Source organism: Hippopotamus amphibius, chromosome 6 (genome assembly GCF_030028045.1).
Source record: "Hippopotamus amphibius kiboko isolate mHipAmp2 chromosome 6, mHipAmp2.hap2, whole genome shotgun sequence".
NCBI lineage: Eukaryota > Metazoa > Chordata > Mammalia > Artiodactyla > Hippopotamidae > Hippopotamus > Hippopotamus amphibius.
Window position 1 is genome coordinate 55050731 of NC_080191.1, and position 24807 is coordinate 55075537.

At 40.6% G+C, this 24807-nt stretch overlaps 1 protein-coding gene across 5 annotated transcripts in view; it reads left to right on the forward strand.

Annotated features, from left to right (window-relative positions):
- CCDC170 (coiled-coil domain containing 170) overlaps positions 1–24807 on the forward strand; it is a 93415-nt gene that overhangs the window by 47660 nt on the left and 20948 nt on the right. For 4 of the 5 annotated variants that reach the window (XM_057739662.1, XM_057739661.1, XM_057739663.1 and 1 more), the window contains 4 exons: positions 6527–6844; positions 15234–15434; positions 19984–20157; positions 23123–23365. In XM_057739662.1, the coding sequence (XP_057595645.1) occupies positions 6527–6844; positions 15234–15434; positions 19984–20157; positions 23123–23365 (936 nt within the window). The remainder of the gene's footprint in view (positions 1–6526; positions 6845–15233; positions 15435–19983; positions 20158–23122; positions 23366–24807) is intronic. The other variant, XM_057739664.1, reaches the window with a different exon arrangement.

The window sequence follows — 24807 nt, forward strand, 5'->3', positions numbered from 1 at the left end:
GATCATAAGGTCATTTACGTTTTTTGAGGTATCTCCATGCTGTTTTCTACAGTGGTGACACCAATTTGCATTCCACCAACTGTGAACAAGGGTTTCATTTTCTCCGCATCCTCACCAACACTTGCCATTTGTTGTCTCATTGATAACAACTGTACAGATAGGTGTGAAGTAATATCTCATTGTGGCTTTGATTTTCAGTAGTGATGTTGAGCATCTTTTCATGTATCTGTTGGCCATCTGTCTGTCTTCTTTGGAAAAATGTCTATTCAGGTCCTCTGCCCATTTTTCAATTGGTTGTTCTCTTTCTCTCTCTCTCTCTTTTTATGTTGAGTTATATCAGTTCTTTGTGTATTTTGGCTTTTGACCTCTTATAAGATTTATTGTTTGCAAACATTTTATTCCATTCAGTAGGCTGCCTTTTCATTTTGTTGATAGTTTCCTTTGCTGTGAAACAGCTTTTTAGTTTGATGTAGTCCTATTTGTTTATTTTTGATTTTGTTTCCCTTGCCTGAAGAGACAGGTCCGAAAAAATATTACTAAGACTTAGGTCAAAGAGCATATTGCCTATGTTTTCTTCTAGAAGTTTTATGGCTTCAGGTCTTACATGTAAGTCTTTAATCCATTTTGACTTATTCTTGTGTATGCTATGAGGAAGTAGTCCAGTTTGATTCTTTTGCATGTGGCTGTCCAGTTTTTCCAACACCATTTATTGAAGAGGCTGTCTTTTTCCCACAGTATATTCTTGCCTCCTTTGTTGTAGATTAATTGGCCATATAAATGTGAGTTTATTTCTGGGGTCTCTATTCTGTTCCATTGATCTCTGTGTCTGTTTTGTGCCAGTACCAGACTGTTTTGATTACTGTAGCTCTGTAGTAATAGTTTGACATCAGGGAGCATGATACCTCTAGCTTTGTTCTTTCTGAAGATGGTTTTGACTGATTGAGGTCTTTTGTGTTTCCATACAAATTCTAGAATTACTTGTTCTAGTTCTGTGAAAAATACCATTGATATTTTGATAGAGATTGCATTGAATTTGCAGATTGCCTTGGGTAGTATAGTTATTTTAACAATATTAATTCTTCTAATCCCTGAGCATGGTGTATTTTTCTGTTTCTGTCATCTTCAGTTTCTTTCATCAGTGCCTTACAATCTTCTGAATATAGGTCCTTTGCCTCCTTAGATTTATTTTTAGGTATTTTTTTTTGATGTGATTGTAAATGGGATAGTTTTCTTGATTTCTCTTCCTGATAGTTTGTTGTTAGTGTGTAGAAATGCGACAGACTTTCGCATATTAATTTTGTATCCTGCAACTTTACTGAATTCATTGATGAGTTCCAGTAGTTTTTTGGTGGCATCTTTAGGATTTTCTGTGTATAGTATTATGTCATCTGCAAACATGAGAGTTTTGCTTTTTCCTTTACAATTTGGATTCTTTTTCTTTTTCTTTTTTTTCTTGTTTGATTGTTGTGGCTAAGATTTCCAATACTATGTTGAGTTAAAGTGGCAAGAGTGGGCATCTTTATCTTTTTTCTGATATTAGAGGAAATGCTTTCAGAATTTTCGCCACTGAGTGTGATGTTAGCTGTGGGCTTATCATATATGGCCTTTATTATGTTGACGTAGGTTCCCTCTATGCCCACTTTCTGGAGAGTTTTTATCATAAGTGAATGTTGAATTCTGTCAAAATATTTTTCTGCATCTGTTGAGATGATCATATGATTTTTATTCTTCAATATATTAATGTAGTGTATCCCGCTGATTGATTTGCAGATATTGAAACATCCTTGCCTTCCTGGGATAAATCCCACTTGATCATGGTGTATGATCCTTTTAATGTATTGTTGAAATTGATTTGCTAATATATTGTTGAGGATTTTTGCATCTATGTTTATCAGTGATATTAGCCTGTAATTTTCTTTTTAGTGATATTGTTGTCTGGTTTTGGTATCAGGATAATACATGGCCTTGTGGAATGAGTTTGGAAGTGTTCCTTCCTTTGCAATTTTTTGAAATAATTCAAGAAGGATAGGTATTAACTATTCGCTAAATGTTTGCTAGAATTTACCTATGAAGCCATCTGATCCTGGACTTTTCTTTGTTGGAAGTTTTAAAATTACTGACTCAATTTTATTACTGGTGTCTCGGCTGTTCATATCTTCTATTTCTTCCTGATTCAGTCTTGGGAGATTGTATGTTTCTCGGAATTTGGGCTAGCTGAGTGGCCCAAGGTGTCCCAGAGCTGGTGTTGGCTCCTTTGTGTGTGGGCTGGGTCCCGACATGGCAGGTTCCTAGGTTGCAGTAGTCCTGGGTCTGGTGTCTGCTTGTTGGTAGGTGCGGCTGGTTCCTGGGATGGCTGGCTGAGGGGCCCAAGGTATCTCAGAGCTGGCGTTGGCCTGCTGGTGGCTGTGGCCAAGTAATGTCAGCTGGCTGCAGGTCTTAGGGGTCCCAGGGCTCGTGCAGGTGCACAGGTGGGTGGGGCCTGGTCCTGAGTACTCCGGTGGGTGGGCTAAGAGATCATGGGGTCCTAAGGCAGCCAGCCTGCTGGTGGTGCTGTACCCCTTCCCACTAACTACTTGGCCTGAGGCATCCCAGTACTGGTGCCAACAGGATGATGGGTACATCTGGGTCCTGGTACCAATAAGCTAGAGGAAGGATTCTAAAATGGTGAGTGATTAAAATGAAAATAAACACTAAAATAATATCTGCTCAGATTATAAAAATTAAAAATATTCATAAGACTCCAAAGTAAAATTAAAAATCAGCTCTCCTTCCACTTCTAGCCTCATTTTACCCTCTTGTTTTAACCTCTGATATTACCATTAAAACTTGAAAGTGATACACTTCTATTCTTGATTCAACAACCTGAGATATTATTTTTAGATATTCTATGAAATATGAGAATTTAATGCCTCCTACTTTTTACTCCCTTCATTCCACTTTCCAGTTTTTATTATATTATTGTATTTACCTTGTCAAGGTTTGTAACTTTTTTTTCTTGTTTTCTAAGGTTTGTAATATTTACATTCTGTTCTGTAAGTATAATTGTTTTCAATGCTTTGTTTGTCTTTAGGTTCATGCAACACATTTAAAGTAAGTTAAAACAGGATTTAAAATAATGTGATTGCATAAATATTTTTACTATGGGTCTAATCCTAGCATGTGATGCGGAACATTCCATTTTGACAATGTCCCTCTTAAAATTTCAGCTGGGAACTGTCCATGGTCCTCCAGGCACAGTCTGACCAGTTCAGGGCAGAGCGTTTTGCAGTACTGAAGTGAAGGCCAGGAACACACTGGTCTCATGGACAGTTAAATTCATTGTTAACTTGTATTGAGTTTGTCAATAATGAGAATTTCAAATTTAAGCTGAGTTCTTATTATTTCCCAAGGTTGATGATGCCACTGGGATAGCTTAGATTTAGGAAAGGTCTTCCTCATTTTGAAGCAGAATGTTACTCTGTGGCTTCCACTCTATGAGATCATAGAATCACAGGGCCAAAGGATATTGTGCCTATTACTTTTTTTTTTTAGATATTTATACCAAAATTATACCTATTCACACTTCCACCAGCAATGTATGAGAGGGCATGTTTGAGGGGAATTTCTGAGTTTATTTGTTAATATTAACTGCAGTAGGTAGAAAAACCAATGAATTTTAAATTTTATGACATTTGTCTAGGGTTGGATGAATTAAGCTCAAGCCAGAGGTTTTCTACCCTGACGATAATTAGTCATTTTAGTTTTGAGAGGCAGTTTGATCTCAGGTATATCCGAATCCATAGGATGATTAGCAACACTGTAATAGGAATCAATTGTGTTTAAAAACACAAAGCTTTGAATGATTTCATTACTTAATGCATTTAATTGGGAAGTTAAATTGAACACCTTGATCATATTATTTACAAATGCTTTTGTTAAAAGTAGTTGTGAAGGGGTCATTATATATGTGTTGCGTTAGTAGAACTGAACCTATAAAGATTTGTTAATTATAAGCATTTTGAAAGTGATCCCTGTTCGTCTCCATAGGGTCTGTCCTCATTTGCCAGTGCGATTTCCTCTGTGGAGGTCAGCCCTGATTTTGCTCTGAGGGAGCTACTTGTTTCTTGTTCTGTGTGTCACTGTGGTCTGACAGCAGCCCCCAGGTCCTGGCCAGTGACACCGATGTCACATTACTTGAGTGTATCCTTGAGGTAGCCATGCAACCAGGCTCCACTCTAGCCGCTGTCTCCTGATAGCTCTACAAGTAATTGCATTTGCAGCCTGAGGACATCTGTTTACAGCAGATCAGCCCTGTGCCCCTGAGTTCTGAAGCGCTTAATCAGAGCACTGGGGGAGCAGGTCCCCAAGGGCTTGTCACTGGCTCCTAAGTCTGCATTTCATATGAGAAACAGCGTATAGTTCACTGGGCTGAAATGTGTCCAGAAGAAAAAAAAAAATCTGACCTGCTGCCATGTGCCACTATCTTCTATGACCATGAAAGAATTTTCTGATTTTTATTAGACATAAGCGTTGGTGCTTTGGATTTGTTAAAGAGGCCTGTTTTGGCCCTGGTCTCTAAGGCAGTGAGACAACAGTCTGATATTGGGGTGGAAAAAATTCCTCATAGCTGAAATATTTTAATTGTGTTTATTGGTCTCCTGGTGTAAGCTGCCGATTGATGGGTTTATTCCAAACTGACAGTACGTCTGTAGTACTCAAGTGTCTGATATATTTTTTGTGCATTTTTAGGACCTTTTGTAAATTCTTGGTTAAAAACATCTCTCCATTGGTCATGGAAACTCCCCTCTTTTGCATTAGGGACTTTCTTTCAATGCAGAAGTTAATATATAATTTTCTATTGAGTTTTAGAACTCTGAGAGGGTTAGGATTAATTTTTATCCCCATGTCATCGAATGTAGGACCTCAGTTTTCTAATCACACATTAGATTGTAGTTTCTAAGTAATACATGGGCCCAATTTATTATTGCCAATGCTGATACTAGTTACTCTAATTGAGCAGCTACTGTATTTCTAGCTGAAAAGAAATCTGTAAAGTGTTAAAATATTGTATTTTTGATAAAGTGCCCTTGACTCTTTGCATAATTTAATTAGCAGTAGTTATGGGGCTTCTCTGCAAAGAGGACTGGTTGGGGGAATGGGGGAAGTGGAGCTGTTGCCAGGACCTGGAAAAGCAAAGCATTTCACAAACTAGTTTCCATAATTAGTTTAGTTATTACATCTCTGAAATGGGCAGCCTTCTCTAACTACCTATAACCACTCAATGACTTTTCATTCAAATTGATGCCCAAGACTTCCTTGATTAAAAAAAAAAAATCTCCAGAAGGAAAAAAATAAAAAAGAAGACATTCTCTATTTTAAAAATAAAAAGTAGGAAGTAGCATTTCAAGTAACATTCTTCCTGCCTCCATGCTGTTGGTGGAGATAAATTGCTTTTAAAGTCCAGTTTTAATGCAAAAGAGATGATTGCATTTTAACTAGCAGCCTGAAATGTTACTAGCCAGTTTAGATGTAGAATCTGTTATCTGAAGATATTGTGTTTCTTTTTAGTTATTTTTGCCCCTAACATGCTATTTGAAATAAAAGCCCATAATATGTTTATTTACCCAGTCTACAGTATTATAGCAGTGTTAGTTAACTGACTGGTTAATCTTATTTCATGTGAATTCATTTACTTTGGAACTTGAAGTCTACAAGTGCTTTTTTGTTTTGTTTGTTTTAAATGAATTTTAAAGGTATCTTTTTTATGCCTCTTTGGACCATTCCGCATATAGTAAATAGAAGTAGGTGCACTGGTAATTTCTCAATGCCCTTTATTTTTATGAACCTAATCTTACATATCATATTCTTTAAAATTCTTCTCAGCATGGTACTCTGTCTCCCTCTACTTTCTATCCTCCCACCCACCAAATGGCTACTCCTTTCTACTTACTTTCTTCAGGTTCTATCAGTACTGGTTTTGTCTTTATGAGACGGGGGATACACAGTCGATGAATATTGCAAGAAAGATCTTACTCTCCTTTATACAGTGATGTTTTATGATAATTCTACTCTGTTATTTAAAATAGTCTTGAGGGGAGACATCTTCATTCAAATAACTTTTCGTGACTTATTAGGACCCTGAGGGTTTACTGTGTATTCAGCATCAATTTCCACGTATACCAAACCTGAGAACACATAGCCCTGTAAACATATATGGATGGAATGTACTAGTATGCTAGCCAATGATTTCTCTTTATTAACTCTTTCCAGAGGTCCACACAGAGAAGGCTTGTATGTCAGTTTCCTTTTATTTTTCCCAGCCCTGATTTTATATCCCTTCTCTTTTTCAGACACCTAAATTTCCCTAGCATAGCTTTACAACTTAATGTCTTTATGAAGAGAGGATGGGGCGCCTAAAATTACAAATGGGATGAGCATTTAACCCTAACTCCTTGAAGTCGTTAGCAAGCAAGGGAAATGAGAAGCAAATGTAGCTTCCCCTCCTTGCTGTTAATGCTGTTGTCTTCACTTTCCGTCATTGTTTTAGGACTTGCTCATTGCCGTAGAGGCGAAAGAAGCTCTTGAAAGGAACGTTAAGATCCTCCAAGAAAGGCTGCTTGCTGGCCAGCGGGCATGGGATGCCTCGAAGCAGGAGCTGAGCCTCTTGGAGAGAAGCTCTCTGGAGTTGGAGAAGAGTTGGAAGGCCAGTGTGGATACAGCCGCAGCCTCGCAGAGCCAGTACTCCGCATTTAGGGAGGAAATTGCAGCCTCTCTGGGGGGCAGCTGGGGCACCCTTAGGCCCACGGAGGATGCCATTCTGGAGAGGATTCGAGAAATGGGAGGCCGGGAAGAGATCGGGAAACGGGTGAGTGGGTGATGGCCACGTACAAGCGTCTTAAGGACAGTCGCCTCCTTCGTTTAGCCTGCTCAGTAAGTGAGTGAGTTTGAGTTAGTTACAAGTAGCATTTACATGTGGTGGTACTACTTTCAATTATATATTATCCTTCCGAAGCGTGACTGCGCACTGCGATGCGGGCTCTCGACTCAGAGCTACCCGTGCTGGATCCCGTCTCTACTGCACACTCGCTCGCTGCGCGTGTGACCCTGGGCAGGTGGCTGAGAGGACAGCCTCTGAGATTGTGTTTCCTGGACTGCTGTACCGGGACAGCCCACAGTCCTCACCCCTTGTCTGAAACCCTTGGAGCCTCCTGCTGTGGTTCTGAATTCAGAGTTTTTCAGCATTTAGAAAGGTAAAATAGTATGCAGGAAGGTAATGGAGAAAGCACCCGTACACATTCCTCCTCGGTGGGGTCGAGGGCAGCACCCCGTAATGAACCACGTTCATCTCCTGTGGGAAAAGCTGTGATGGCTCTGCTGGGGAGGATCAGCCGAGTCGGTGAACAGCCTCCGTCACTTCAGGTCAAGCTTTGCCAGCAAATGAGCTTTGGGAAAAAAGTCAGCTTTCAGATCCTTTTGGATTTTGGAATTGCAGATCAGAGTTCCTGGACCTGTAACAGTATCTGCCTCTTAAGGTTATTGTTTGTTGCAAGCATTAAGTGAAAAAAAATTTTTGTGAAGTCCGTAACACACTGTCTGGCAAATAGCAATGATAAATATTAACTATTGCTGTCCTGGCTGCTCCTCCTTTCTCTCCTCCTCTCTCCTTCTCTCCTCCTTTTCCTAATGTGTTGGTACCTAGGACAGTCTTTTAGGGGACCTATTTAACAAGTGGATTTAAAAATGGTTTAAATCACAGATATGATTGAAGCTTGCTTAATTTTATCTTATTTATATTATTATCAATTCTCATTTTCTATAAAGCTTTGCTGAGTTAACTTCAGCCCAGACTCTGTTTAAATTATCCTCAAATCCAGATTACTGAAGTCCTAATTAAAGAGGTTTTAAAGTAAATAATATCCAAATTCTATGTATGATTCCATTAGGAACTATTTCTTCTATTGAGTTCATTCTTTGCTCAAAAGGAGAAAATGCTCTTTTCCATCTTTTAATGTTCCTAAAAAACTCAAAGTCATCACTAACTCAAAGTTCAGTGTTGCATTTCCTTTAACGATAAAACATTTTTAATTCCCTTTAAAAACTCTGCAAAATTCACATGTGCTCCAGGGGCAGCCCTAAGTGACTCCTTTGTCCAACTGTAGGATTCTCTTTGTGGATATAAAATGTTCACCCCTGTAACATGTGAGAGTGTCTGAGAGACCCTCAGTTTATCTTATGATTCAGTACACACTTATAGGTCCTGGATTGGGGAAGGGAATTATTTACAGGATTGGGAAAAACTTCATTAAGTGATTTACCTTGAATAGTAATAGATTACTTCAATAGCTAATGGATCTTTGCCATTTCGTTTTATTGCTTCCCTCTTCTATTTTTCCAAATGTTTTCCTAAAACTATTTTAATTCCAGCATGTGAAACATGGCATAAAGTTGTCAGCATGATGTATATGTTTATTTTCTAAAGCAAAATGATGTAAATTGGTTAAGCTGGATATGCCTTCCGTCTCTCCTCATAAAAATGAGAATGATTCAGAGTCTTTTTAGTGCCTTTGTCCGCCTTTCCTACCCTGTAATTTTTTTCAATAGCTGCTCTCACTATTTAAAAGCCTGAAATCAAGCATATAGCTGGCGTCTTGTGTGACTCATCTTCAAGTAAAATAAGGAGAAAATGGATTTCATATATTGTCTTAGAAATGTTTCTGAAGAATGGGAGCTTTACAAATTGATGAATCTGTTTGTTGAGGAGGCCGCATCCCCCTGCCAGCTGCTGTGGATAAACACACAGTCCACAGTTGAGTAATACCCATGTGCCCCGGGCCTGGCAAATTCTCCACTTTGCTGTGACTCCTACTTACTGAACATTGCTTTTCTTGTTTACCTCTTCGCTATTCCTTTTCACTCTCCTGGATTTGCAGTTCTGGGTAGAACTCAGGACACCACCCACACTTTTTCAGAAAGTCGTTTCTACTTGTTCCTTGCTTTTTTTTTTTTTAAGCTCTTTATTGGAATATAATTGCTTTATACTGTTGTGCCAGTTTTTGCTGTACACCAAAGTGAATCAGCTGTCTTTATACATATATCCCCATATCCCCTCCATCCCTCGAATCCTTCCCACCTTGCCTATCCCAGCCCTCTAAGTCATCACCCATCATCAAGTTGATCTCCCTGTGTTATGCAGCAGCTTCCCACTAGCTGTCTGTTTTACATTTGGCAGTGTATATATGTCAGTGCTACTCTCTCACTTCGTCCCAGCTTCCCCTTTGCCCCCCCAGCCCCCGCCTTGTCCTCAAGTCTGTTCTCTACGTCCCTTGCTTTTCTGATTATAGCTAAATCTAATTTTCTTTTTAAGTGCTTTACTATATCTTAGAGCAGGGTTTCTCAGCTGTTGACATTCGGGGCTGGATAATCCTTTATTGTAAAGGCCATTCTGTGCATTGTAGGATGTTCAGCAGAGTCACCAGCTTCTACCCACTAGACACCAATAGCACCTCCTCTTCTCCCCAGTTTGTGACAACCAAAGATGTCTCTAGACATTGCCAAATGTCCCTGGTGGGGGTGTGTGTGAAATTGTCCCCAGCTGAAAACCGCTCTTGTGGAGGAATGTTCTACGGTCAGGTTCCCAGTAATTCTAAATAATATTTCGATGTTATGTGGCCTTGATATTTCAGGACACTTGTAACAGGCATCTTGGAAATAATGATTTCTTGCACAATGATAGGAAGCTGTGACATTCTCAGATTTTACTTTAGAATTTTGAGGCAAAGTTTTTTTTTGCTTGTTTTCTGTTTTTTGCCTTTTAATATTTCCTAACCAGCTAAGCATCTGGCTGAGAATTGATTTGTACAGAGAGGACAGGACCGTGAGTGATTTCCATGTCATCTCCTTAATTATAGTACACGTTCACACACATTTATCTAGACAGCTCTTCTGTTCTGCTTTAGAGCACACAGAAGGCTATAGTTCTTCCACTGGAGTGTTTTTAGTCCAGTGTGGGAGCTGTGGGGACCCAGTCTGATGCCATAAAGGACCTGAGATGCTTCTGTGACTCTCCCACGCCCCCTCCTGACCTCATCATTCTGCTCTGTTCTTAATCCTCCAATATCCTAAACCAGATGTTTACCCAGAAGATTCAAGTAGACTTCCACTGACATTTAATTGTCCAGTGTTATGTTACATAGTCACCCCTGGCTACAAGGGCATCTGGGAAAGTGCACAGATAGAGGTTTCATCTTTCCCAGCCTCCGCAGTGTATTAATTTCCTAGAGTGGCCATGACAAAGTACCATTACTTGGATGGCTTAAACAACAGAAATTTATTGTCTCACAGTTTTGGAGGCTTGAAGTCTAAAGTCAGGGTGTTAGCTACCAAATGTAAAATAGAAGGCTAGCAGGAAGCAATTGCATAACACAGGGAGATCAACTCAATGATGGGTGATGACCTAGAGGGGTGAGGTAGGGAGGGTGGGAGGGAGGCTCAAGAGGGAGGGGATGTGGGGATATATGTATAAAGACAGCTGATTCACTTTGCTGTACTGTGGGAACTAGCACACGCGTGTAAAGCAATTATACTCCAGTAAAGATCTGGAAAAACAAAGCAAAACAAAATAAAGTCAAGGTGTTAGAATCGGTGTCTTCTGAGTACCTTGAGGGAGAATCAGTTTCACACCTCTCACCTGCCTTCTGGTAGCCTCAGGCATTCCTTGGCTTATGGATCTCTTTGTGTCTTCACATAATTTTCCTTCTACTTGTGTGTGTCTCTCTGTCCACATTTCCCCTTTTAATAAGGACACCAGTCATACTGGATGAGGGCCCATCCTCATGACCTCATTTTAACTCGATTATCTTTGTAAAGAGTCTATTTCCAAATAAGGTCACATTCTGAAGCCCTGGGGGACTTCCCCACATCTCTTTTGGGGGGACCGAATTCAAAGCATAACACAAGTTGTCATACACAGTGGTGGGGGGTGGTGTAGGGCCAGCCTGTCAGGATTGTTGGCCATACAAACTGACAAGAAGGAAGGATAATGTGATTGTTTCCTGATAGCTTATTTTATAGATTTCTTAAGTGAAAATCTAGCTTGAATGATCAGAGAAGAGTTGTTTGTGTCCAAAAGGCACTGGCCCTTAAGTGACCCAAGTGGCTTTTTTTTTTTTTTCAGTTTAGAGCTCTCATGCTTCCATTGGGTTTAATCTGTGGGCAAAAGTGCCTCTCTGGTAAAATCAACAACTACTTGTCCTTGGGAAGTAAATTAATTCTTTTAGGGCACCATGACTTCCTTCCCAAATCCAAGCTGCTTGTTTTTGAAGTATAGTTTATTTGTTTAAGAAATTGAGATATGTATTCTCTATTACAATCCCTGCCCCCACCCCCTTCCCCACCCTGTTCCATGCACCTCTAGTGTTGAAATCCCTGGCACATTTTGTCCTACAGAGTATCGGGGATATGTTAACAGATGATACTAAGAAAAAGGAGAGGGAAAAAAAAGGAAAGAAAATCATATCGATTCTTTAGGTTTCTTGGTGTGGACAGCACAGTACAACTTTACAGTTTTGATGGGACACATATATTCACCTGGGCACTGGCATTTGATGTTCTCAAGAACTGAGTCAGATTGGAATGTTTATTTGAGCAAAATATGTAAATTTAGCTTTGAAAAGACTTTGTGATGTCATATGCATGGAGACCTAGGCAAGCATATGAAGCTAAGTTCTGGGTTGCACAGAATAGAGGGAAGTTCACAACTGTTTGCTCTTCTCTGGACACCAGAATCTTGGCAGGGCAATTGGGTAGATTCTGCACAGCTCAGCCATATCGGTGTTTTTAAAAGTTATACTCTGCTGAGTCTGCAATTTCCATGGAACAGTCTCAGGTGAGGAGACAGGAGGGATCCCCTCGCCTCTGACTCAACACATTTGTCTTTCCCCAAAAGACTTCTAGTTGAAAAACAGGCTCTATGGGCTGGAAAGGGTTTGAGAAACAAGATACAGCACAATTCCTGGAAAGCTCCTTAAATTCTTTATGACAAAAGCATAGGATTGGGACTTCTTAGGTGGCGCAGTGGTTAGAGCCCGCCTGCCAGTGCAGGAGACAGGGGTTCGATCCCTGCTCCAGGAAGATCCCACATGCCTCGGAGCAACTAAGCCCATCTGTGCGCCACAACTATTGAGCCCGTGTGCCACAACTACTGAAGCCACTCACCTAGAGTCTGTGCTCCACAACAATAGAAGCCACTGCAATGAGGAGCCTGTGCACCACAATGAAGAGTAGCCCCCCACTCGCCTCAACTAGAGAAAGCCCATGTGCAGCATTGAAGACCCAATACAGCCAATAATTAATTAATTAATTAATTAGTTTTAAAAAAGCATAGGATTGAATGAACCCACATACTGGAGGAGTAATACTGATGATAAAAGTGGATGCAATGTGTTGAACTTCAGTTGGGTACAAAATACCATGCTACTCCAATTATCTAATTGAGCTCATCTACTCATCATAGCAAAGTCTGTAAGTTTCAGAAAGGTTAATTTCTTGCTTCAGTTCACACGCTGGTAAATGGTAGAGTGAGGACTTGAAATCAGGACTGTCTAACTCCAAATTCCCTGTCCCACAGTCTGTCTACATCAGGTGTCTGCTTCTTCCTTCAGGGTCATTATCACTCCCTGAGTCTAGTTACTGCTCTTGCTTGAGGTCTTTACTGATTGATTTCTATTGAAGACTTTGCTCTCCTCTGATAAGGTGTGCAGAGTGCTGACTGTGGCTAAGTGATCACACTGTTTTCCGTGTCTCCAGCTGAGACTTTCTGCATCTGTTTGCTCTTTGGTTTCATTCTCTTTGCCAGGTCAACTGTGAGATAGAAGTGTCAAGGGATCTTCAGGTAGAAAGACATTTTCTACTTGGAGTCCAATGTGAAACCACATTTTCAGTTGCACAGAACATGTGTCATCCCTGTACAACATAATATCATTAGACAGCCCCCTAAAAGCCAGTATCTTGAGGACGTTGTTTGATATCCCTTGGTCTGTAGGTTACTTTGTATATTGTACTTAATGCATTTCTTGCATTAGGGTCAGATCTACTATTGCACTAAGGGTAGGAAATACAAAATGGGGCTTCTTAAAGCCTCGTAGTCTATAATGAAAATAGAAATTTCCTTCAGAGCTGTAATTCCTTGGATATGATGCTGAGCAGCTTGGCGTCAAATAGCTGATTTCAGGCTCCCACAGGAGTAGAGAATTAATTGAATTATAAGCCTGGGAGCTTGAGAGCCTTAGAAGGACAAAAATTAGAGTTCAGAGATCAAGTAATTTAACTTTCCTGATTGTAGCACTTCAGTCAACCCCATAACATTCTTAACAAATGATTGGCCAAATTCTAGCTGTCTCCAGCAACTGGGACTCCACTACCTGACATGAGAAGATGCTTAAAATATGAGGTAAAAACAAACCCACAAAACTGCATATATAAAAATATCAACTATATTTCAGCAATACATACAAATAAATTATTAAAAAATATTAATAGTTGTTGCCTCTGGGTGGTGGAATCAAGGGAATTAGTTTTGCTTATTTACACTTTTTTTTTTTTTTTGCCTGTAATGAATCTTATACAATGAGTAAGTATTACTTTGAAATTATGGGGGCTGGGGGAAATTCTTTAAAATGAAGTAAGATTCTTTGATTTATACCTGTTGGGCCTCAACTTGAGCTCTGAGGGCAACTCAGAACAAATCCTACTGTTCTTTTGTATAATAGCTTTTTTGTTTTTAAACTAATTAATTTTATTGGCTGTGTTGGGTCTTTGTTGGTGCACACGGGCTTTCTCTAGATGCGGTGAGCGGGGGCTACTCTTCCTTGTGGGGCGCGGCCTTCTCATTGCGGTGGCCTCTCTTGTTGCAGAGCACAGGCTCTAGGCATGCAGGCTTCCGTAGTTGTGGCACATGGGCTCAATAGTTGTGACTCGAGGGCTCTAGAGCGCAGGCTCAATAGTTGTGGCTCACAGGCTTAGTTGCTCCAAGGCATGCAGTATCTCCCTGGGGCAGGGATCAAACCTGTGTCCCCTTCATTGGCAGGCGGATTCTTAACCACTGTACCACCTAGGAAGTCCTGTATAATAGCTTTTTAAAATATTTGAAGACAGTTTGAATGTCTTCTTGCCTTTAAGTTTGGTTGTTTGTAGATAGGCAAACAGGAATTTTTTTGAAACCTGAGACTGTAAGTCTGAAGCTGTCAAAATATTTTAATTTCTGTGCGAATGGTACCGAGTATTATATAAATATCTACTAACTTTCCCTTTCTTCTTCCAAAAATAAACCATCAAAGCCAAACACATTTATCACCTCAAACTTGGTGTTTTTATTGAATTCAGCATTTTCTGAAAATTGAATTGGGCAGAATCAATTTGAGGTAACCTCAAAATGTACCTGAGGTGTTCGGTAAATTGAAGTTCTTGGATCAAGGGAACGCTGGGACAAAGATGGAAACTCCAGGAAAAGATGGAAGTGTTGGGCAACGTCGGGGGGTGTGAAGAATTTTGGGTCCTTTAATGGAGAAACAGTGATTTTATGCTTTAGAAGAGGATTTCCCTGCCTTCCTCTACTCTGCTATTGACCGTATTTAGAGTCACTGTATTAATGGAATTTTGACCTTTCAAATGCTAAAACGATGACGTTACTCCAGAACTATTTAGCACAGATGCAGTACCACTGCAGTTTAGTGCCTGAGTAACCAGTATGCAATAGGGAGTTCTAAAAAAAGCTTGAAAAAAAATATCTTTCTGCACTTGAATTCCCGATAATGTCTCAAGGTTACCTATCAAGATTACCTCACTGTCTAATCTTAATCTGGTATATGTGGTGAAAGAGTTTCTCTGGAAAATGGTTATAGATTTTCAAAGTATTTTGCCTGAATTCTTTTTCCAACTAAGCTTTGAAACTCCTAAAGTAATAGTAGTTTTAGGCATAAGTAAATGTTTTCCCTAAATACTTCTTGAAGAATGCGTTTAGGGAATTATATAAAAATTAAAAATACTAGTAAAATACTTTATTAGATAATGAATGTAGATTTATTTCAAGCAGAGGCAAATATAGCTATCAATTAGCTTTTCTTCTTTAAATTTAATTTTTATAAAGAATCTGAAAGTTGGTGTTATAAATAGTTATGTTGCTTAGGCTGAACACTAGATTTTAACACTTTGTTGCATCTGAAACAAGGCTTATCCTTGTTTTGTTTCTTTGTTTCCAGATGGTTGCCCAGCTTGAAGCCCAAATATCTGAGCTTGTTGAACAGTTGGGAAATGAGTCTGGATTTCACCAGAAAGCTCTACAGAGAGCCCAGAAAGCAGAAAACAAGTTAGAGACTCTTCAGGGTCAGCTGACACACCTGGAGGGAGAGCTGGTTTCTGGAGATGTTTTGCGAGACAGCTTGAATTTCGAGAAGCAAAAAGTAATAACCTGAGGGCATGTCCATGAGTGGAAACATCTGCTACAGTATAAAATTTTACCTGCAAAGATTTTGAATTTTATAGTACTTTGGTAAATGGGTTAAGTTCTGAGTCCTGAGTAAGCTTCAAGAACAATGGGTATTGTTTTGGGGGTTCTTCCTATTGTTTGGAGCTTCCTTGATTCAAATTAATTCAATTAAATTCAACAGGTATTTATTGAACATCTATTATACAGGAGACTCTGAAGGTCTGGGGCATAAGGTATGAATAACACGCAGTTCTTGACCATAAAAGGCTCATGATTCAACAGAGTAGACAGACATTCAATTAATGTGCTGTACTATAAGGCTATAAGTGTAACAATAGATGTATTGATCAACAGAGTGAAGGGAGTGATAAATTCTGGATGAGGGGAGGATTTTACAGGGGAGGAGATAATCAAGTTCATCTTTGAAGGATGAGTAGGATTTTAGTGGCGAGAAAGAGCAGATACTATAGGGGAGACAGTGTGAACAAGACCATGAAAGGTTGCAAGCGCATAGTATATTCAGAGAGCGCAGAGCAGCTCTTCCCATGTGGCGGCACCGTGGCATTTCTTGGTGGGGCTCTGGCAGGAGGGCAGATTGGAATGGCTTGGGTTATGAAGTTTGAGTTCTCTTTATTCTGTAGACTATGAAGTGCAATATGTGATTTTTGAACATCATAGTATTTTAGAAAAATCATGTCACCGTGGAGCTGAGATTGCAGTATGGAGAGACTCAGAAATGGTAGTGGTGATGACCCAGTGGGAGACAAGGAAGGTAGAGTGAGAAGAGACGGGATCTGCACTTAGGACTTGACGCTGGGAAGACCATCGGTGACGTCCGAGCGGCAATTTTAGTAGAATGGTGGAGATAAGGAGTCCATTTGCATTGGGCTGAGGGGCGACTAGTAAGGGAAGGGCTAGAGACTTAGACAACTATGAAGTCTGGTGACCAAGAGAAAAGAGGTGTGAAGCCAAAGCTGTGAAAAACAGGATCAGAGTAAGGTTTTATTGGACAGAATGGCAAGGTACCTGTCTGTGGGTCATGGGAATCTGTAGGGCAAGGGAAAGAGAGACAAATGGTCTCAGGAGCTTAGGCGCAGAGTTTGGCATGAAAAATACTTTTCAGTTGAAAAATCTGTACTCTGGACACACATGCATTTTCATTCTCTTTACTTAAAAAAAGCTGAGGAAGTGTCATGCCTTTGTGGAGGGTTGGACATGCAAAGATACCTAAGAGGTATCTATGGGGAATCCTAGTCTGATGGATGAGACGGGCCAGTCAGGACACGATGAGTACAGTTAGTGCTACAAGAAGATAGGAATAAAGCGCAACAGGAATTCAGATAAAGGAGTAATTATTTCTACCTTATTTCTGTGTGTGAGGAAATGAGCCATCTTCACACAAGCGGTCACATGTGAGAGGGCCCTGAAAGAATGAGTAGGAGCTTGTCAGGCAGAAGCAGTGGGGGAGGAATTTGAGGCAGAGGGGACAGCAGGAAGGATGAAAGGCTGGAGGGTGACGGGGAGACTGGAACGTGGTGCCCGGTGAGGCAGGGGCATGAGGCTGCTCTGGAGGCAGCAGGAGTAACTGAGGTAGGACAGGCTGATGACGCGAGGCTTCATCCTGTGGGTAAGGGAAAGCCATAGAAGGGTTTAGACTAAAAGAAAGGTTTCTCTGAAGGCACAGTGGCTCTGAGAGTCTAGAGGCTAAAGGAAGGAGCCCAATGGGGGATTCTTAGGATAGTTTTGACCAGAAGATCTGGAAAGTAGTGGTTTTGTGAATGAAGATAGGGGATAGATTTGAGGAATTCGGGGGGAGTGAAGGGAATTTCTCTAACAGATGCCTGGAAAAAGGTGTGATGGTTGAAATTTTGAGCTTGAAAGGAAATACTGCACCTGAGTGTAATACATTAAATTGGAAGATCACTGACTGCCGGACATCCACACTTAGATGTTCCACTAACATCTTGCACTAAGCATATTCAAAACAAAAAGGATTCCCTCTCCTTAGATCTGTCCCTCTCCTGCCTCAGTGATGGTGAGGTCATCTGCCTCCAGTTGCCAGAGTCAAAATCCTGAGAGGCATCCGCAGTGCTTCCCTCTTTTCAGTCAATTCCTAAGCACCGTAAATTCTGTCTCCTCAATAGATCTCAAACATCCCGCTCCCCCAACTCTAATTTAGAAGCAGTGCTTTGGTTCGGAGCAGTATGTTTTGCATGGACTGCAGAAAACCCCTTCTAACTGATCTCCCCACTGCTCCCAGGGTGGTCTTAATAAAATGCATGTCTAATCTTCTCTTCCTCCATCTTAAAACGGGTCAAGGGCTCTGTATGGTTCTCAGGATCAGGTCCTGGTTCCTTCTTTACGTGGCTGTGACCTGGCCAGTTCCCAAGTCCAGGCTCTTCTCACTGCAATCTCTCCAGTCAGTGGTGGCAAAGTCAGAAGCGGGGCACTGGCAGGGTGTGTAGTGAGTGGTCAGAGTCCAAAGACATCCACACTCAAATTTGTAATGTGGCCAAAGAAAAGAAGGCCCCCTTGGCAGCCCGTGTTGCACATTGCTGGTCTCTCTGAGAAAATGTTCTCCTCACCTTCTTCTTCTGGGAATAACTGTCCCTTCAGGACTCGGCTCCAGTATCACTTCCTCTGGAAGTCTTTCCTCAGAGGCTTAGTTCTTCACACAACGTGTACCTGGTTCTGTTGAGGCACTAATCACCCTTTTTGTATCCAAGTTTTAACTTGTCTTTTTCAATCAACTCTGAACTTCTCCAGGCCCAGGGAAATCTTTTTTTCCGGATTTTTTCCAGAGCTTAGAGCAAGAATCGATAAATATTATTTAAATAATAGAAGAAGCATATCGAAGGCAAGACTTTTAGCTAAACTGGTGTCTCTTCTCTCCTTCATTAGGATGACTCATTAATTTTAATTGAGGTTATGCCAAAATAGCTCTCAGTTATGAAAGCAAGTTATGTAAACTGACTCTGCCCATGGTGAATCTTCCGTAGATAATTGCCTATAGAATAGTAGTATTACCCTTACTGCCTAGTAAGGCTAGTAGGCATGTAAGGTTGAAAAGCAAAGGTGTACGGAGATTAAATTTAAATACAGGTAATTGAGGTGTACACAACATAGAATGGGGTATATTCATGCTAAACTCTAATTCAAATGAACAAAATGTACAGGAATCCTTTCAGCAACCTTAACTTTCTAAGGCTTAGCCAGGATCCTTGGCTTGGTCCTGTCTTAATCTGCTTTGGCCTGCTGTAGCTCCTTGCTTGCTGAATGGATGGGTCACATGTAGAAATATAAAAAGAGACTTTTATACCTTCAGGTGAAAGGTATCAACTGTATTTTATTTAAAATACAAACAATAGCAGTTATTTCACTTTCATCTGCATAGATTGAGAATGAAATAGTCCATGAGGGGGGCTGAACGAGCATTAAGAAGTGACAAACTGATGATGCAGAGACAAAAACAGCCTGTGGTCCTGTCACACAATACAACAGCAATGTCTGTAATGGCTGTGACTTGTACAGGAGAGATGAAGTTTTACGTATGCTTTTCAGTGAAATTGGAAAATATACACTTACAAATAATTTCACCCTAGTGACTGAAATATAGACAGTTCTGCGCTTTAAGCTGGCATGCCTCAATCATCAGGAAATGATACTTATTTAAACATATAATTGCCTAAAAATGCCAGATGGATGAGTTATTGCAATGAGGAGGAAATTTCAAAGATAGAACCCAAATCGTGAAATTATGTTATAGAAAGCTCATTGATGGATTTATTCATCCATCAAGCATTCAGTAAGCATAAATGTCTGACGTGACCAGATAAGCCACAGAAATCAAGTGCAGGAGGATTCTAGGGTAGTTTTGTAACTTCAACCTGTTAAACTATGAATTTTGACTTCCCTGATACAGGTCTATTTTAGAATGTTGTTCCTTTAACTTTGATACGTTAAAAAATTTAAAGATATTTTCTAAAGAATTTTAACTTAGAAAACCAAAAATATTGTCCAAGTTTGTATGGAGAGCTCTGGTTTTAACATGATTTGTAGAATCCAAGAAGAGTAAAGTGGCAATTGGCTAAGTGGTCAATTTCCACCTTGGAGGCCAAGGCCCACTTAGGTGGACAAAATTGCCATGGAAGGTATGTGGATGAGTGGATTGCAGGGGCTGGATTAGCCAGCAGATCCCAGGGGCTGGGAGGGTCATGGTAGCAGTAGCATGTAGCCAAAGCAGAGAGAGGCAGATGTGGTCAGAGAGGCCACATTTGTCAGATGGCAGGGTTAAGAAGAGTGTGTAATGTTAGACTGAACGTCAGGGTCACTGACCAGGAGAGTCAAGAGAATTTGGACAAGGTAGTTCAATGATTCATCACCAAGCATTGGAATCAGGGGCTGGGCTCTGTACTGAGTTTAATGAGAACTACCTGTAAGCTTGGGAGAAACAGAAGGATTCTGTGAGATCACCTGTTAACTCTACTTTTGTGTCCCATTTTCATTTTTGTTCTTGGGTTTAGTATCTTAAGTTTCTGGATCAGCTTTCAGAGAAAATGAAGTTGGATCAGATGGCTGCTGAACTTGGCTTTGACATGCGTCTGGATGTAGTTCTAGCTCGCACAGAGCAACTGGTCCGCCTCGAGAGCAACGCAGTCATTGAAAACAAGACGATGGCCCACAATTTACAGAGAAAGGTAGGGGATATTGCTGGTGTTGAGAGGAGGAAATTCTAAGAAACTTAAATCTTGAAAAATAATTTACTTCCATCATATTTGCCAATGCGGCTAGGAAACATATTGTACAAATATGTAATTAGAAGCTGAGTCTATTTCAAATCTGAAGGGAAAGTAAGTGTACCATCTAAGGTTATGTTTGACTGTGAGTGCCTTAAACAAGTAGGAGTTTTTTTTGTTTTTCTTTTTTCTTTTTCCTCACATACATTTCTGGAGGTAAGCAGCTTAGAGTGAGTGTGGCAGCTCTACTCTATAAAGTTTCCAAGGACTCAGGCTCCTTTCAGCTCAGTAAATTTCCCATCCCTAGGGTGGTCCTTATTGTAATGGTTCACAGTGGTGCCTAGAACCATTATATCTGTGTTCCATGCAGAAGGTTAAAAAAAGAAACAGATGAAGAAGAGGGAGGCAAAAGGGCATGCATGAGCTGTCTTTTAAAGGAGGCTCCCAGAGTTTTCTATTTTAACCTGTGTTTATATTTCACAGCCATAATGTGTTCTGATGGCTAAACCTAACTTCAAGGGAGGCTGGAAACTGTAGTCTTTACTCTGGGTAGCCATTTGCCTAGCTGAAAAAATTCTCTGTTTCTATGACTATGGGAGAAGAGGACAGCTGGGGAACATCTAGCAGTCTTGCCTTAATATAAGATCTCTTGCACTAGAAAGTGAAGAGGAAAAGAGCTTACTTTCCAATCACTCAAGGGAAGACTTAGAAACAGTTTAGACTACATAAATGAATGAATGGATGAAACAGATTAAAAACATAATTATTAGTTATATAATTGTTGGCATTGGGGAAAGAAAGAGGAAAACACAGATGTATCCTTAGAATAGTTCTTAGGAGAAAATTCTATGGTAGAATTATCATGTACAGGCTGTTTAATGAGTCACATCTGGGCTCTCAATTTGGTTCCACCAAGCTGTGTGACATTGGACAAATTATATACCTCTCTGTCTGTGTCTCCTCATACTTAAGATGGGGATGATACCTACATCATGAGGTTGTTAATAAATAGCCTTTTTGAACTCTTGGTTCATAGAAGATGCTCATAGAAAATGACCTCTTCTCCATTTATTGTATCTTAAGGAAAATTTTATACAAGAAAGCAGACAACCCCTATTACCATCAGAGACATTAAAGTGAGCTACGATTCTTTCTGAAATTCTCAGATAATTGATTTTTCCCTCAATATCCAATACTATTCCTTCTTAAGTATTGTATAATTGTTAAAATGACCAGGATACAGAACTTACCACGGTAAACTTGGAATAAAGTGGGATTTGACATGAAGAAGCTCAGGGAAGGGAGTTTAGTGAGAGAAATACTAAAAGGGCATTGTTTAAAAAGGCTGTGGGCATGGACATTGCTGTCACCGTTAGACAAGGTATTTAAACTCACATTTTAGTAAGTCCTGCACACCTTCAAACACTTTACTAATGCAGAATATATAATTAGGGATAATAGGATGGTCTTTAACATTGTATAATTCTACATGATTTCAATTCTCAGTGTTTGTAATAGATGAGAGAAGTTCCTGTACTTAACATTCCACTCACTAATTGTGACATGTGAAGCCCAGGAAAATTTTTTTCTCCTCGTAGAGTCCATAATCTTTTTCTTAAAATTTCTTAAAACCCTTAAAATTTCTTTTCATCAAGTCTGACTGTCAATGCTAAGTGCTGTTTGTAGACCCTGTTCAGCCTGGTTTGTGGATGGTATGGGTCTGGCGTATAATAAAGACACCAATGAATTAATGCCTTCTTGAAGTCCCTTCTATTCCTAAGATTTTCAATATACGAGGGTGAGTCAAAATTTATCCACACTCTGGTTATATTAAAATTTCTGTTGGCTGCACTGTCTTATCAGCACTTTCCCTTCAAGGCTACAGTCTCCCCAGTCACTGCTGTGCAGGTGTGAATGTGTTACATCAGTTCATTTGTAACTGCAGTGAGAGCAAAAATGGATGCCCCACTTGTGATCTGCATGAAAGAAGAGCAGCGTGCAGTGATTCTTTTTTTGTGGTCTGAGGGTTACCTGGTGCTGTTATTTATCGAAGACTTTGTGCGCAGTATGGAGAAAGTGTTTTGTCGCGAAGTGTGTATAAATGGATAGAGAAGTTCAAGGAAGGTCACACTGGTGTTAGTAGCCCTACGAGGATGAATATTCACTTCTGATGAAGTGAAGACAGCGGTGCATTCGTGATTTGCAGCTCAGCCTAAAACATTTTTTAATGAGGGAATACGAAAGCTTGTTGACAGATGGACAAAGTGTATTGAAAAGCAAAGAGATTATGTCGAAAAATGATGTATATCTCTTTTCTAAAGTTAATTACAATAAATTCTACAGCCAGAGTGCAGGTAATTTTTGACTCACCCTTGTATAAACAAAGCTTTCCTCAAAATCTCCTTCATATAGCTTACTTTAAAAATATATCAACTCCCATGTTTGGTGCCACTCAACCTGGTTCTAAGTGATTGAAATTAGTCAGTCTGGGTTTTTGGTGCTAATTTACACTTTATCTTCTTTCAGAAAAGACCAGTGCAAGTATAGTTGTCATGGGGTGTTGGAGAGGGTTTTGTCTGTCTGATTATGTTCTGCTCTTGATAAGCCCATTTTAGTAGTTTTAAAAGTAATTTTACATTTTTATTATGATGCACATAACGTTGGAGGGAATCAGACTTTGAAAGCCTACTCATTAGCAAATTTTCTGTGGCTCTTTTGTCTCATACTTTGCAGCTACCAAATTCGTTCTTGGAAAAATAGGGATAAAAAAATGCAATCAGGAAAAGGAGCCCAAAAACCTTTTCTGATGGTTTACAAATTAGTCTTATTAAAGTGTGGATAAAGATCAACATTATCTGAGTAATTCATTTATATTTACTGACTGTTCGATGATTATTTTTAAAAAAATCCATTTGTATCAAACCAGCTCAAGACTCAGAAAGAAAGACTGGAGAGCAAAGAGCTGCATGTGAACCTCCTCCGGCAGAAAGTAGCCCAGCTGGAGGAGGAGAAGCAGGTGCGCTCGGCCTTGGCTGTGGAGAGGGATGAAGCCAATGTCACCATCAGGAAGTTGCAGAAGAAGGTGGAGAGGCTGCAGAAGGAGCTGAGTGTGTGTCGAGAATTGAATACTGAGCTCAAAGCCAAACTGGCCGACACCAATGAGCTTAAGGCAAGTGCTCAGCTGCGTTTCCTTATCACTGTCTGTGTGTGTTTCCATAAAAGTTTATGCAAAAGAGTGACAGCCTTATAAGGGACACACGGGGCGGGGGGGGGGGGGAGCCGAAAACTCCCCCTGATTTTCTAGAATTGTAAGAAAAATGCAAAAATTACATAAATCAGCATAGTAGATCAATTTTGTGTCTCCTCAATATTTGAAATGAAGCTGTAGTAGCTGGGTGAAAAGTCAGTCAAAAAGGGGTGATGTGATGTACAGAAAATAAAAACATTTCTTCAAAGTGTGGGTGACTGATATGAGGGATCATGTAGGGATTTTTTTTTTACATAGGAATTTGCTTAGAGAAAATGAGAAAATGAACACGAATGTTCACTGAGAAGAGTCAGGGGGCAACAGGGTGTGTGTTGTGCTGTGGGATGTGTTACACTAAGTGGTGAAGAGGGCAGACAGGTTGGGGCGATGTGCTTCCTGAATTCGAGGTGTTCAGCTTCTAATGAATACAGAGAAGAATGAAATTAGAACTTGGGATTTAATAGAAATACTTAAATGGCACGTATGTGCACCACTGGCAATAAAATGTAACTTCATGTGCACATCATAACTGGCAGATGTGTGTCCTGATTGCAGGTGACAATGATGTCCTTGCTCTTTGCAGAGGAGGGCTCTGAAATGGACTTTTAGAATGTTTCTGAATCTGGACACAGACCAGTTGGGAAAAGGAATCTGGAATGAAGCCAATGCTGGAATCTGTGCAGCAGGACAATATTTTAGGGCATATTTCCCATCCTGTTTTCCCTTCTGAGTCATTAGCTCTTTTCCTCCTGAAGCTCTTCTGGCATCAGGATGAGGCCACTAAAGGAAGGCATATTTCCTTAGAGAAGGGGAGGGCAGACTTTGCCCAGGGTAGGGGACATATTTGAATATAAAGGAAGGGGGAAGCTATGGAAAGGAAAGCATCTGATAGGGTGCCTGGGTGGGGAGAAAATATCAGAGGTAATTATCCTCGACACCCGCCTCACACCTTGAGACTGACCTTTCCGGGTGTACGTCTGGTGGGGCAGGGGAGAACCCCTGCCGGCAGTGTGCAATTGCTCCCACCCTGGCTAGCAGGGGCTACAGGAGGTGCTGGGGCAGGGGGCCTAGATCACATCCGCCCACCCCTCCACCCCCAAGCCTGAAGTTCCATTTGTGCCCCTATGGGATACGGAAGGTAGCTAAAGATGAACGCGCAGAGAGCACACTGTGAGAGTAGGTAAGGGTGGCCCCCTCCAGTGAGGGACACAGTGACCCGCCATCAGAGGCTTTGGGGCAGATGCCCTAAGACATGATCCCGGCTGAGTGTAGTGGGAGTAGCCGTAGGGAGGACTGGCCAAGACAACCCCGTGAGCTAGAGGTGGTGCTGGGGTGAGAGAAGCCCGCACTTCCTGTAGCAGAGG